A 14703-nucleotide genomic window follows, 5' to 3' on the forward strand; every position below is an offset into this window, starting at 1 on the left:
TAACAACTTTTACTAGTCTCATGTCCCCCCTCCCCCCCCCCCCCCCAAGTTGAAGGAATACTTCAGGAAAACTCACAAACTTAACAATTTCGAATAGTCTCGTGCCCCCCCCACCCCCAAGTTGAAGGAATACTTCAGGCTTTAAAAGACCCAAGCATCACTTACATCTATCCTTGCTCTATGCTTACAAGTACTCACACAACACAATGACTACCAAGTACAATAGGTCAGGACAAGCCTCACTTGACCCCAGAGCAAGTGAACAACAATGCATCAATCATGGAGGAAGGAACCAATGTCATGACAGGGACTCAGGGCTGTTCATAAGTGTATAATTCATGCATGGGCAATCACACAAGCCACGTCAATTGTTTTTCCCCCCCCAGATATTTATTCCAAAGATTTAAATTTTCAAGTCCAGTCCAAACCTCCTCCTGAAAGTTCATTAACATAATGAGAAAGATATTACTTTGATAAAAAACCCATCAACATGGTTAAATATAAATTTTCTTGAACTTGAAGTCATGCATGTGTGTGTACTATTTAAGCTTCTTGTTTTTTTTTGTTGATATTGCTTTAACAAGCTGAATTGTGAAAGGTATTGATGTGAACAATAACTTTCAATAACCAAGTTGAACCCAGCCCCAAAGTGATTTAAATGGTGAAGACTTTCAATGACAAGCACTTAAAATCAGTTGATGTTATTTATAAAGTACTTATAAATCACAGTTTACAGATCTAGCAACCATTGCAGAGTGTGAAGACTTTGAATCCAAAAGAAATGTCACATCTTTTCAACAACAATCCTATTGAAATGTCTCGGCTTTTCATCTACTAAAATGAAACAACACATTAAGAGCGCTGCACTTCAGTTATACTGCATAACTCAAATGAGTGTACATATGTAAGTTGCATTACAAATTGTTCCCACATAACGTCACATAGTGTAAAGTTGGCCATCTTAACGGAATACGGGTAGTGCTAGACCATTTTTGATTACGCACAACTATGCATTATACCTAAACACTGCTTGCAGCATGAAGGATTTTGATTAAATTTGGTGCATGAACCACTTTGCTGCGAAGACAAACTAGAATGCTTCTCAAAGCCCAAACCTTAATTGCCCATGAAGATAGTATGGTGTCACTTTCAGGAACTATCTATAGACCAGAGAACCTACATGTCCATGTAGACATGGTAGGAGAAATATCCTAAGAAAACAGTAGGGAAATCTTACAATTATCGTTCTCCTTCTCTGTATTTAAAACTAAATAAATTGAAAACGTACAGGTCTGTACATGTACCTGCACATGTACCCATCTCATCTCTGAATTCAATACACCATTTGGCTTTCTTGTATTAAGCCCTTTTCACACAAGAGCAATTTAGCAAGGCTCTCTTGCTAAATTATAGCATGGTTGTAATATATTACCAAATGTACCTCGTGTGAAACGACAACAATGTTTTCTGCTTTCCAAGTTCGTTTTCAACATTTTATCATACATTGCTACATTTTGCAACCATGCTAAAATTAAGCAAGTGACCCCAGTTAAATTGCTGTTGTGTGAATAGCACTTTCCTTGTAATAAAATTTTCCTACAGATTCATGTATGCTTTTTTATGTTTTGGGGTTGAACAAAGACAAATTGATATTGAACCAACGACCTCCGGATTAACATGCCAGAGCTACTACCAACTGAGCTATCTAGCTATCTAGCCCTATGTTGGCAGTCTCCCTATATTATCCTTTTTTTCCGGGGTGCCAGTCAGAAGCCATACAATCGTTAACCGCCTTGGAGCCTGAAAGCACACCGAAACAAATGTTTGTGGTAAAAACAACTACGATTGAGTTCATAAAAGGCTACTATTCAAGTAGTCCAACTGGCTAATAAAAGCTTATAAAAATACACGCTTCATGCATTATCATCACCACACCAGAAACATGAATATATTTGTATATTTTAAGAAACGGCAACGTCCAAGTCACACACAATGTCAATAACCATGGATGGGATCAGGATCCTGGATTCATGGCACTGCTTACCATAGCTGCAATAATCGCTAAATTCCAATAATTGTAACACCAAGCATCTGTTGCGGTACCTTCATTCCAACTGCTATTCTAACCGCCAAACAATTTGTGCCTACACCAACTTCTACAAACTCAGTTTTCTACACAACATCATTCAAGAACGGAAACAAATTACTGTAGAGTGTTAGTACTACCATCCATGATAACAAATACTTCAAAACAGCTGCTCTCGCACACATCACCCAGCATATATGTAACTAAGCATCTTCATGCCCACACACCCGACCCTATGTGCCCGGCTCCACCAGGAATGTTACGTAGTAACTATCCAGATCCAGATAAATGTCCCAGGCAATCGTCAGGAGGATCAAGGGTTACAATTTATCACACCACAGAATTCTGGGCTCGCCCTGTAAAGTGCCTGATTCTATGACCTGCAACTGCAGAAATCCGCAGTAAGCAGCGCCATGAAATTAACAGTCAGTGTGAATTCTTTTACTAATTGTGCTAGTGAACAATGCGAACGGACATGACAACATTTTATCCGTTTAGCTCGCTTGAAAATCCACCAAATGCTTCAGAAAAAACCCTATGTTGCAACGAACACGTATACTGCCATCCAAGAACTGCCATTAATTTCAAATTTACAAATATTTTGTTGGGACATTGCTGGAAACTTAATTTAAGGACACACAATAACTGCTCTGTCAGCAAAAGCTTGCAAAGTATACATGGTGGCAGTGTGGGACAGCAAACCATGAAAATATCTTAAAAGGTCACACATGTTGCCACAGCAAACCTGTATTCATTGTCTCTGGCCTATTGTTTTGTTTGTCATGCAGCCAAAACCAGCAACATGAATTTACAAACTAATATGAAACATTAACTGACAGTGACAAAAAAAAAACGCCTTGCATATTGTCGGTGCAAAATGTACAATGTAATCTGCTATCCCTAATTTGCCTTGTTATTTCTTGTACACGTTAAAGATCATCAGAGAGTCAGCTATTATTATAGAACACTGGTCAACTGGGTGTGCCTACTATGAAATAAATGTTTGACTCAGTTTACTTTCAACAATACTGTAAAAGAGCAATAGTGATTATTAAAACTGCAATCCCTTACCAAACTAACACTAGTACTTTGAGGAATAAAGTGCAACCATTTTGACCAGCACTTCTCATTCTTCACCTTGCACTGGCCCCTCATCATATCATCATTGCATGAAACCCTTTCCCGCCACACACACACACACACACGGGTAGTTGTTGTACTGCAGTATACAATACGTTGCTCATGGAGCCTTGAGTTGGCTGTGTGTGGCAGCCATTTTCTTTTTCATGTTCATCAAACGAAACCACCACGGTGGAATGTCACCTACCATACGAAGTTTTCCAAGCATTTTAACTACTCTTTGGCCATACCAGAAAGAGAGAATATGCTGTTTTTATTGGGTAGGGTTTAGGGTATAAACTCACCAGCACTGAAGGTGGAAGGCGGACGGACAACGGTCGCAACAGAGCAAATCTCCACCCTCACGACAACTATCGCAATTATCATGGTTGATGGCGCGACCCGTCCGACGATGTTCCCTTATTCGCCGGGTTTTCCTCGGCGGTTCGTCACTTTCCGGAGGTGCTATGAGAGCCTGAATTTGCTGCATGAGAAACATACAATATCATGAAAAGGCTATGTCAAGTTTTCTTCAAGAAATTTTCCTCAAAACCCGAAATTCTGAACTTTTTTGTTCGACGTTCGACTTGCAGACAGACACGACTTGGTTAGTCATGTTGTCTGCACTGGAAAACGTAACACACGGACCTGTCAAAATGAGTAAGGTTTGATGAAATTACTTACGTCCATAAGTCCACCAGACGTGTCCAAATCATACTGCACTGTCGTCATTTTATCCACATGAAACCTTGTTCTATCATGCAGATCTTGGCACAAAAAAACATGGACGGACAGACCAGTCAAACCACAATAGTTTCAGCCAGACGTCAAACATGAAATTCACAGAAATTATTGGCTTGTGTGTGCAGTGTGTGCGCGCTACTTGTGGTGCAACCAGGCAATACACTGAAATACTATCTGTTTTAAAATGCTGTTCTTGACACTTCACGTGAATAAATTTTCAAATTTAGCTGACGAAGCAGTAGAACTGGTTAATATCTACCGATTTATTAAATTCATTATGCAGTGAAATGTCGCGAAGATACAAAATTAATTATTTTTGTGAACACTCAAATGTCGTAACTTGGCGCAAAATCCGACCTGGCCGACCGAAAGCGCATGTCTTGGTGAAATTCATTAAACAATAATGTGCGCATGCGCTGTGATACCTGAACCTTGATAATTGATAGATGACTGGTTCCCGGCTCGCCGTACGTAGTTTGAATTAAGCTTTTGTTACCTTCACCAGTGAAAACATTTTATTAAAAATTTGGGGTAAAAAAATAATGACAGCTGCATGGACTTGTGACAGGTACAATCAAAATACATTATTACATTGAAAGTCCAACTTTGTTTTAATAAATTTAAAGGAATACAAACGTTTTCTTACAAATTGTTAACTTCGAGAGAAAAGTTAATGATACTTCATCAAAAATAAAAAGCAATCTTTTGTTAAAATATGTTTTTTATAATAGCTTGCTGCTCAGTGCTAGGTGCCCTGTTTCCCTTTTTCACCCCCTGTCGTCCCCTCTTATTTGTCAAGTAAAATAAAGTTTTGGCGGAAAATAAAGCTGGTCGTCGATACTTTGTTAAAATATTGATTAAATTATAAATCACAAAGTTTAAAATAATAACTTGGTTAACGGCACTCTGCTGACAGTCATCTTGTGGCTGACATTCATCAACTTATTTTACTAACGGGTTTTCTAATAATATAAGTTTTTCTAATATTATAGGTTTATTATACAAATATACAATAGGTTTTCCCGGTCATCATTTTCGGCAAACGGGAGCGCCGAATTTCACTTATATAGGCCCGTAAGGCCTATGTCACTCTTGAACTTACGTGCCATTCGATTTCGTTGTTGGCGAGCGAAGGTAGAGTTACCTTAGGATTTGTATTGGAAAGTAAATATAGTGCGTTTTGAGAAACATTTCACGACAATTCGAAGTACTACGGATATCACTTTTTATTCCCAAAATATTGAATTGTGATAAGAAGCAATGGGGGGGGGGGGGGGGGGGTATGAAAGAAGTATTGTCTGTGCGTTTTATAGCACCGCCCGTCGCGAGGCATGTGGTTGAGGGGGGGGGGGGGGCTGGCTGGCGAGGAGGATATGTGCCCCCACCCCCAGAAGATGGAATTTTTGTCGAAAATTCAGGCGATTTTGGTGCAACAATTTGGTTTGCGACGTGGTTCTTTGCATCGTTTACAAAATAAAGTTACAGTTAGTTACAGCAATTTATTTCAGCAAATTTAATGAAGAAACAGAAGAGCGAACAAACTGTTATGATTTTTCGATCAAAAACATTATTATTTATTTTAACATTGCAAACACATGACCCAAACGGACTTCATGCAGTTTCCACTCGCTGATCATGATTTACCAAGTTTGAAACTTAAATTTATCAAACTAATCTCCTGAAGGTGAAGCACAGAACCCTCAGGCAGTCTGTTTTTGCATGACCCCAAAGATGTTTTTTTGCAAAAGATTTTGAACCTAAACATTATCATGCATAATTTAATCAGCGCATATTTTTTATAGCCAATTGGCGCCAAGATCTTTGGTACAAACTTTTTCTGATAGCGCCCTCTTGTGAATCAACCTCATCCGGCATGTGTAAGCACAGAATCTCCGGCGAACAATTTCACCCAGACACCGCGCTTGGAGCGGTAGTAATTATTATTGTGACATCAACATTTTTGGAGGGGAAAAAACATTTTATGGGCGCCCAATTAATTCTTCCATAATAACTACTGTTGTTGATTTTTTAAATTGTGGCAGATTATAATCCCGCAACCATGCCTTTCCAAATTTCGATACCTACCTCTTACTCTCGATCCGCCGAGTTGCACAGAAAAGAAGCTCCATAAAGCCAAATAAAGAGTTCCCTTGTTTTACCGCAAACTTGACTTTAAAACTTTACAACCTGGGGAGAGTTGAGCTAGGGGGGGGGGGGGGGGCAACTTATCACACTTATTATGCTTTATTTCATAACTAAGCCTAGAGATAAATAAACAAAGGACAACAAATTAATAATTGGTTTGCAACCATTATTTTGCTTGCCTTTGACTCGGCACTTTATTTTTTTAAATATTATGTTATAAAGCAAAACAAAAAGAGTTTAATAGGTATAATGTTGATTTAATAAAAAGTATCAGTCTATTCTATAAACCTAAAATGATCTTATAATAATTTATTCCATTGATAGCTCAAATAAATTTACTTTATTTTTTTCCTTCATTATATTAATCATCATTGTAAGTAATAATTACTACTTAATTTAACTTAGAAAATATAGCATGTGATAAAAAGATTTGTTTAAATATTTGAAAGTTGAAATATCATATTACTTGTTCCTTTGAAAAAGTTAAAAAATTGTGAAAGGTTACAAAAAGAAGACACTATGTATACATTGTTTAAGTAGTTTTTCCCCCAAAACACACACAATAATCTGTAAGAAAAAAAAACTAACAGACCAATAATGAAGATGCAGTAAACTGCCTATTGACTGTTGTTTCCAAATCCAAGTCGTATAGAGGCAGGTCACTGTGGATGAAGCACCAAAAATGCAGTACAACAAATAATAAATGACTGGGTGTCCCAATGATAATGCAGCAGATAGCAGTAAAGTGGTAGTTTATTTATTTATTTTGGCAATAGTACTGATAACAGATTACAAAACTGATTAGAAAACAAGTGATTAGAAAACTTGTGTATAAATATTTTGTGAATTGAATTTTTATGTATTACTTGTTCCTAACAAATGCAAAACCTGTAAAGTTCTTAAAGACAGAGGTTTCTGAAGATGATGCTAAGTAAATTTATTATGTATTATTATTTTCATGTTAAGTAAATTTATTAAGTATTATTATTATCATAAAAACATGCACAAGAACCTGAGAATATTAAATACAAATAGGATAAACCATTTACAAACATAAGCAACAACCTCACAGTCCACTAGATGAAGAACCAGTAATGGTAAACTGCCTTGATTCTTGACCCCTTTCCAAGGCCAAGTCGAATAAAGGCAGGACACTGTGTGTATAAAGCACCTAAAATGTATAAAATATTTAAATTTTGGCACAAAATGTAGCAGTAAGACGACTATTATACTTGTTATAAACTGAAATTTGGTATAACTTGCAAAATTTGAAAAGGCTACAAAGAGAAAACAGTTTTTGTATAATTGTATAATTTTTTTAAGCAGTTTTTTCATGAAAACCATGGAGCAATAAGAAAACACAGCCAAAAATCTGTGAATTATAAAATCAAAACAGTCTAGATACCATTTACATACAAAAGAATAAAAGATTTGAACCCGTAAAACCTAAAGGGGGGGGGGATACTTGAAATTTCCCCCCACCATTTATAAATTAATATTTTATTAATTCCATAATAAATTTATTAAAATATACAAGCATAAACAATAGAAATTAAATTTTTAATTGATGAGTTGTTTATCCTTCAAAATAATTTAAATCCCTGAAAAACAATCAATAGAAACTCGTCATCAACCGCAACCCTGGACTCCAGTGAAATCTCTGAAATCACCATAGAATGATAAAAGTCAGTTTTGAAATGCAGTACAAAAACGTGTGTTTATGTGTGGGAACTTTGAGTAATAATAATCAGAAAAAGGAGGAATTCTTGTCCAGGGATTTGGGTGCTTTTTGTAACACAAAACACAATGTCCACAGATTTACATTAAACTTAGTGCACCGTATGAAGATAATGATCGTAAAAAGCTTACCTTAAAATATCACTTGCTGAGGTGCTATAGTTTTTTTTAGAAATGAGTAAAACAATGCCACGAAAAATAATTTTCATCTCAGTCTAAATATGTTTTTACGTGCTTAACTAATTTTGTGACTTGTTTTACTAATTTCTCAAACACTACAGCACCTCAGCAAGTAATATTTTAAGAGAAGCTTTCTAACGCTGTTATCTTTAAATTGTGAAAGTTTAATCAATCTGTGGAAATTGTGTTTTTTTGTCCCACAAAAAGTACCCAAAACTTAATATTTATGTTGATGTGACCAATGGCATTAGCCTTTATTTAACATACAAACAACTTGTATTAAACCTTTTAACTTAAGTACTTCTTTTTGCAAGGTTTAACTGATATCGCTCAGCACCACAACAAATCCAATATCGACTTACTAACAATATAATAGACAAAATTATAAGTAGACTCATTTTGTCTAAAAGACCCCCACTAGAACTTAGAAGCAGTGCCTTAGCTACCACTTCTCGGGTTTGAACCCTCGGCACATTGTCCCCACCCCCACCCCCAAGAAAAAACACTACACTTTTTCCCCATTTTTGTTAATGGGGGGTGTGGAAAGTAGTGTATCAAACCATTCATTTGGGAAGTTTTTTTGTCTCATTTTAATTGTTTTTTTTAAGGGGAGAGGGTTCATAGGTTAATGCCCCTATTTGACTCCCACCCCCTCTGCTGGTTACGCCACTTCACGTGCCACAACACTGCCCCTAGCAATGCTATACAGGGCATAAAACAATCTGATTTTTTTTTTTTTTTTTGAGGGGGAGGGGGGGGGGGGTAAACCCCACCATGAACAATTTCTAAGAAAGCCAAATAACATTTATAAAGGCATTTGTTTTATATGGCAAGTGTGAAGGTCTATACAGCGACGGCGTCCGATTGATTTTTCACTGCTTCTGCCTCACCAGAGTTACTCAGTACATCATGAGTAGAGACTCGTCTTAAGCGCCACTCTAAAGTATAATAGCAGACATATTGGCATATCAGAAGCCCACCTAGGAAAATGATCTTGTGTATCACACATACACCACCTACTAAAGACACGGCAAAATACAGGCAGAAACCAAAGGCTTGGCCGAGACGAAAACAGGAAAATGCTCGTTCCTGGTTCTCTGGAAAGATGACCCCAACAATGGCTGTATTAGAAGAGTGAGAAAATTTATGCGGTAAGTAAACAATATTTTGATTAGTACATGTATATTCTTCTGGTTTTTGAACTTAATCACTGTAGCTGGCAAGCCTGAGGAAACCAGTTTGGTTAAAGGATTTGGGTACTTTTTCAAAATTTCCATAGATTTACATTAAACTTACAGGGTTTGAAGATAATGATAGTGGAAAGCTTCCCTTCAAATATTACTTACTGAGGTGCTGTAGTTTTTGAGAAATGAGTAAAACAATGTCATGAAAATACATTTGTAAAAGATTATAATAATTTTCGTCTCATGAGACGAAAATTATTTCATGACATTATTTTACTCATTTCCCAAAAACTACAGCACCTCAGCACGTAAAAATTTTCAGGGAAGCTTTCTACTATCATTATCTTCAAACCGTGTAACTTTAATGTAAATCTGTGGACATTGTGTTTTTTGTCCTACAAAAGTTACATAGACCCTTTAACAAGGGAGCTTGCTTTGTGAAACCACAATAACCGAGGTTAACAACCACTTTTCCACACTAATTGCTCTGGGTACTTTGCGAGAGAAAATGCATGTGATGCTTACAGTTAGCGTGACATCAGTGTTCCTGTAGCAGTTCGCGTTGTGCAAGGGGCCTATAACAACCAATTGGTCACAGCAGCATCATAGCGACTAGAAGGTTTTAAAAACAAATGTCATAAATAAAGTATTTATAAACAAGGACATACAACACTATACTTACAACAGATCTGCGTTTGCAACACAGCGTCCCCAAATCCCCACACCACAGCGATGAGAAAGCGGTCCCACAAAGCTTCTCCCGGATTCCAGACAAATAATATGACAAGGATGAGCGACAAATGAGCCAGTCCGCCAGCAGTGAAGATGATGATGCGACCGCAGTACTTCTCAAGACGACCCAAGGTAAACGAGAAGATAGCATCACTGATGCCAAATACCATCATGATAAAACCAACGTAATGGACGCCACTGGTGCACGTGATGAAAGCCTGCAGATTCATTCAGGACAAATTATATCAAGTGTAAAATAAATTGTGAAAACTCTCTTAATTTAACCATTTTTATGAATTTTTGGTTATGTGGTCAGGTGGTTAGACTGCAGGACTTGCAATAACAAGGTTGTGGGTTCAAAACCCCCAGCTAACTGCTGATTTCACAATGACTAGAATAAACTTTATCGTCTGGTTACTGAATTGGTTTGTGCAATTCATAATCATCGACGTAAACAAAAGTTTGTATGAGAGAGATTGGTTGTTGTTAATAACTCCCTGTGGGAGTTTGTCGAGTTCCCTTGATGTAAATCAAAAAAACATACCCAAAAGAACAACTAACACATAAATAGGACCTGAGAGAAAATGTAAATTTTGTTGGAGGAAAACCCAAATGGGAAGAAGCAATCGGGTAGGGACTGAAATCCAATCCTTATGCAAGGCTCCAGTCAGGCGGGATTTGAACCTGGGTCCAAGAAAGTAAAATGCATGACTAAACTAAGTTTTTCTTTTACCTTTGTAAAGTCACCAAAGAAGAAGCCTTGCTCCATTCCAGTGTATATGAATAGCGGTACAAGCAACAGCAGATTAGGATGCAGAAACAGACGAAATGTACCAGACAGATTACTATTGGTCTCCTGTGAGGCTTTATCTTCGGATTTGGGCAACTTATCCAACAAGAAAGTTGCAATGAGGAAGCTCACCCCTCCACATGCAAGATACACACCAAGAAGAATAGTCACTGTCATGGATGGAGTGGATAAATTATCACCGGTATTTGACGACGACTCTGTGTCATTCAGAGGATGGTCTGACTCTGTACTAGACCCACCACTGCATGAATTCACCCCGCAGTGGGTGAAACTCTCCAGAGAATGAACTGTGGCATTGGAGGAAGGGTACAAGACTAATGATGCCACCAAATTGCCAGAAATTTGGCTCGACTGGAAGAAGAAGAAGAAGATGCCATTGAATTGGTTGACGACTGCTTCCGGGACTTCGTTCATGAGCTCGGCATACCTGAAGGCAGAGGTTGTTAGATAAGTCCCTTGGGATATCCAGAGTGGTGCAGCGGCAAGACCAACTAAAACCCCACCTGGGAGGAGTATGTAGTCAACTGGATAGAAATTACAGGCCGTGTATAAAGAAAAGCAAGCTACAGAGATGACTATGCTCCACTTGGTCCCAATGATGCGGATCAAAGTGGGAGCAAAAAGGCAAGATATGATTAAGGCCCCATAGATGACGGCCAACGATGCCACACCATTCACTGCATTCAAACTGCTCTGGAGATTCTGCAGGGCACAGAAGGCGGTGAAGTTGAACAGGAATGCTACGGAGAGCACAATGACATTGAGCTTGTGTTTCTTGGCCGGGGACAGAGTAAACACAGAAGGTCTGGAAGACTCTCTGATTTTTCCCTGACTGGAATTGGAATCCCTTTTAAGAGACACCGGTTGGGCTTCATCAGCGATACTGTTAGAATCATCAGAGTCAACATCTGAACTTGATCTGTGCACAACCATTCTGAGTTTTCATCAAAAGTCATTCACACCACCCTCAGAATCTGTAAAGAAAAAAAAATAGTTGTCATTGTCTTCTAGTGTAAATCCAACCATTTTGAAGAAAAAAACAACCCAGCCCCCCCCCCATAAAAAAACCCCAAACAAACAAAAAACGATCAACCAGGAATTCATTCGCAGCACCTTGATAAAGATTTAATCTGTTGCATGTAGTCGGTCATAAAACACATATAGCACTTCCAGGCAAAGCTCACAGGTTGAAAAATGTACAACACCGCAACTTTATTTTCCTATGAAGCAATAAATAGGGTGTTCAAGTTACATGTTCATTGCATACTTCTGTCTCAGCTCACCCATATACATCTATCGGTAATAAGGTACTTGGTACTTGGTAGATTTTCCTCTTGAAGCTTCCGCTGGGGAACTTAACATGGAAGTCAGGAGAGCGTCGTCTAATTCTTTTTTTTTCTTTTTTTAGGCCCAGATTGTGAATGTAATTACTTTTGAAGATTTGGTGGGATTTGGAATCTATGAGGGATTGTGGAAGATTATTCCATAGTTTCAGTGTTCTTGGAAAAAAAAATTGTTCGAAGATGGTAGATGAGATGCTGGGTATTTTGAGCTGATTGTCGTTGCCCTTTCTTGCCTTCTGCGGTTTAGGTTCTAAAACTTGGCTGTGGTCGGCTTTGATAACACCATTGATCATCTTGTAAAGTGTTGTTAGCTGGTGAATTTGTCGTTGACTTTGAAGTGTGTCCCAACCCAAGGATACGAGCATGCTGGAAACACTGCTTGTGCGGGAGTAATAAGGGAAGCAATTATGGTTATTAAGTGCCTTGCTCAAGTCAAGTTTCATACAGAATTTGAACCATTAGGAATGAGACGGAAACAGCTGTTTGAAAGCTTGCCCTATGCTTTGTCCTTTGATAACAAGGCCTTGAACCTGCAGGTTTCCAATCAGCAGTTCAAAATCTGCAGCCGTCTGACCTCGTTGCCAATCTTTTATTACCTTATTTAAAAACAATAGTAATTTTTACTGAACCCGAGCTAAAAGGGCAAACCTATGCAGTCAGGAAGATAGCGAAGAACCCAATCCACATCTAAACCCATAACTGGGGCGCTTTTTTTTTAAAATGTTGTCATTGACATTATATCCATCATACTAGCGCCCAGCCATATCCTTTCACGATTTCATGGTGCTGGGATCCACACCGGTGAAAGGCAGACAGGGACAGCAAATCACTGAGCTGCAAGTTAAACTATAAAACTTTGCTGAACTATGTCAGGCACACTCTTTGTCACGCTGAGCCCCATCAACACTGGACTCCCTCCACGAAGCTGAGGGAGTCCAGCGTAATGGCATTATTGATGGGGCCATGTCAGGCTGTGACTGAACGCAGTTACTGGGGCTCTGTACTCATTCATTAAAAAAAAATTGACATTTTCATTTTTGTAACTACAAGTAAATTTGTGCAAATGTCAACATTTTGTAAAAATTAGTACTGAAGCACAGTTACTACACTAGGCATACATCTGTCCCATAAATTCGGTCAGTTTCTGGCAAGGTTTGTCGTTTTTTTTCTACAAAATATGTTCTCGATGATGAGTTAGGCGCATCTTAAATTGATTCATTGCACATTGAAGATCAAATCAGTGTGATTAAAATATGTGTCATTATTTCCAAAAGTGGTAAAAATTTGTAAATTGTACATCAACTCACTTGAAAACTGAATCCTTGCTCTGCTGTGTGTTATGTGTACAGTGTTAAGTGAAGTCTTCACATGCCTTCAAACTGTACTGCAACTGCAAACATCATTAAATGCACTGAACTGGACGGATATGATGTACTTTCACTCAGTTGTGTTGCGTGGTTCAATCACCATGAAAAGATACAGAGCTGGCATTCAAAAACCCGCTATTTATACGACTTTAAACGTTGATACTTGTTTCATTTTCACTCGCGCACACCTGGACTCCCACTTCATGATGGTAAATAAAAACAAACAGCTGACCGCACACGTGACCGACTGTACGGACATCATGTGACTAGCCTTAGGGCACGCTGTGTCCCCAAAAGAGGTCGCGGACGGACCTGGGCCCAATTTCATAGAGCTGCTAAGCACAAAAATTTGCTTAGCATGAAATTTCTTTCTTAATAAAAACAGGATTACCCACCAAATTTCCATTTGTTGCATATTGCTTGTTACTGGTATTCAGCTGTTGTTTGCTTATCCTGAAAATCCTATTGAAATTTTGTTGGTATTCATGTTTTTTATCAAGGCAAAAATGTCATGCTAAGCAAATATTTGTGCTTAGCAGCTCTAAGAAATTGGGCCCTGGACGGACCTGGACGGACCGTGGAGGAAAATTCCTCCATGGATGGAACATGGACAAACAATGGCACAATGCGGCGGCCATCTGGGCACAATTTTCAAATTGACCGATGAGTAATATTAGATGTCATTAGCAGCTGTTGAACAGCTATTGTTTTCGTCAAGATTTGTATTTGTTCTTCTTTCCTTCCGCAAAAAAACCCACATTTTACTCCCAAAAGTCAAACTTACTACTTCCATGCATGGAGGTAGACCTCCATGCTCAATGGGACAAAACAGACACTGAGTCAGATCCTACATCATAGCTTATACATTGAAATTTACAGTTAAATGTAATTAGGCTCAAACCCTTCAGACGTCGATCATCAAACCTAGCTGTTGTAAGTGGAGCTTTAGCCTTTAAAAAAAATGCGGGATGGTATCATTTATTGCGCGTTTTGTTGCTTGTATGATGTGGTCTCTGAAAAGGTGTACGTATTTGTTTTTGGTGGTCCCCTACTTTATGAAGGGTGGGGGATACTGCTTCAAGTTTTTAATCTCAAGAGTCTCATAGTTTTGAGCACTGTCCCAAAATAGATAAGAAATACACCAATTTGGATTGGATAAGAGTTTGAACATAGCGATACCTTAAAAAGGCCCCTGCTGCAGGCATTTATCATATCCAGACTATAGATCTAAACTCTTGTAGCTCAAGTTGCATGC

General features: G+C 38.3%; 2 protein-coding genes across 3 annotated transcripts in view; both read right to left on the minus strand.

Moving 5' to 3' along the window:
* Nucleotides 1-4303, minus strand: part of LOC139938297 (PHD finger protein 12-like) — a 35749-nt gene extending 31446 nt beyond the window's left edge. For both annotated transcript variants that reach the window (XM_071933716.1, XM_071933715.1), the window contains exons 1-2: nucleotides 3890-4303; nucleotides 3511-3689 (exon numbers count right to left, since the gene is read on the minus strand). In XM_071933716.1, coding sequence (XP_071789817.1) covers nucleotides 3511-3689; nucleotides 3890-3937 — 227 coding nt within the window. In that variant the 5' untranslated portion in view covers nucleotides 3938-4303. The remainder of the gene's footprint in view (nucleotides 1-3510; nucleotides 3690-3889) is intronic.
* Nucleotides 4304-7026: 2723 nt separating this feature from the next.
* On the minus strand, nucleotides 7027-13760 carry LOC139939140 (protein unc-93 homolog A-like). Its single transcript, XM_071934893.1, has 4 exons — nucleotides 13389-13760; nucleotides 10661-11712; nucleotides 9878-10145; nucleotides 7027-9132 (listed from the first exon to the last, which is right to left on the minus strand). The coding sequence occupies exons 2-4, from the start codon at nucleotides 11669-11671 to the stop codon at nucleotides 8855-8857; spliced, it is 1557 nt and encodes a 518-aa protein (XP_071790994.1). The 5' UTR covers nucleotides 11672-11712; nucleotides 13389-13760; the 3' UTR covers nucleotides 7027-8854.
* Between the last annotated feature and the right edge of the window lie 943 nt (nucleotides 13761-14703).

The sequence above is a fragment of the Asterias amurensis genome, chromosome 6 (assembly GCF_032118995.1).
Source record: "Asterias amurensis chromosome 6, ASM3211899v1".
Taxonomy (NCBI): Eukaryota; Metazoa; Echinodermata; class Asteroidea; order Forcipulatida; family Asteriidae; genus Asterias; species Asterias amurensis.

Bases quoted from the DNA above. Each gene is read 5' to 3' on its own strand.
- LOC139939140 (XM_071934893.1), bottom strand. From the start codon at position 11,671: ATGGTTGTGCACAGATCAAGTTCAGATGTTGACTCTGATGATTCTAAC. The intron at 10,146-10,660 runs GTAAAAGAAAAA...ATGAATCTGCAG, and splicing joins TCTTTGGTGACTTTACAAAG to GCTTTCATCACGTGCACCAG. The intron at 9,133-9,877 runs GTAAGTATAGTG...CTTCTAATACAG, and splicing joins GTTGCAAACGCAGATCTGTT to CCATTGTTGGGGTCATCTTT.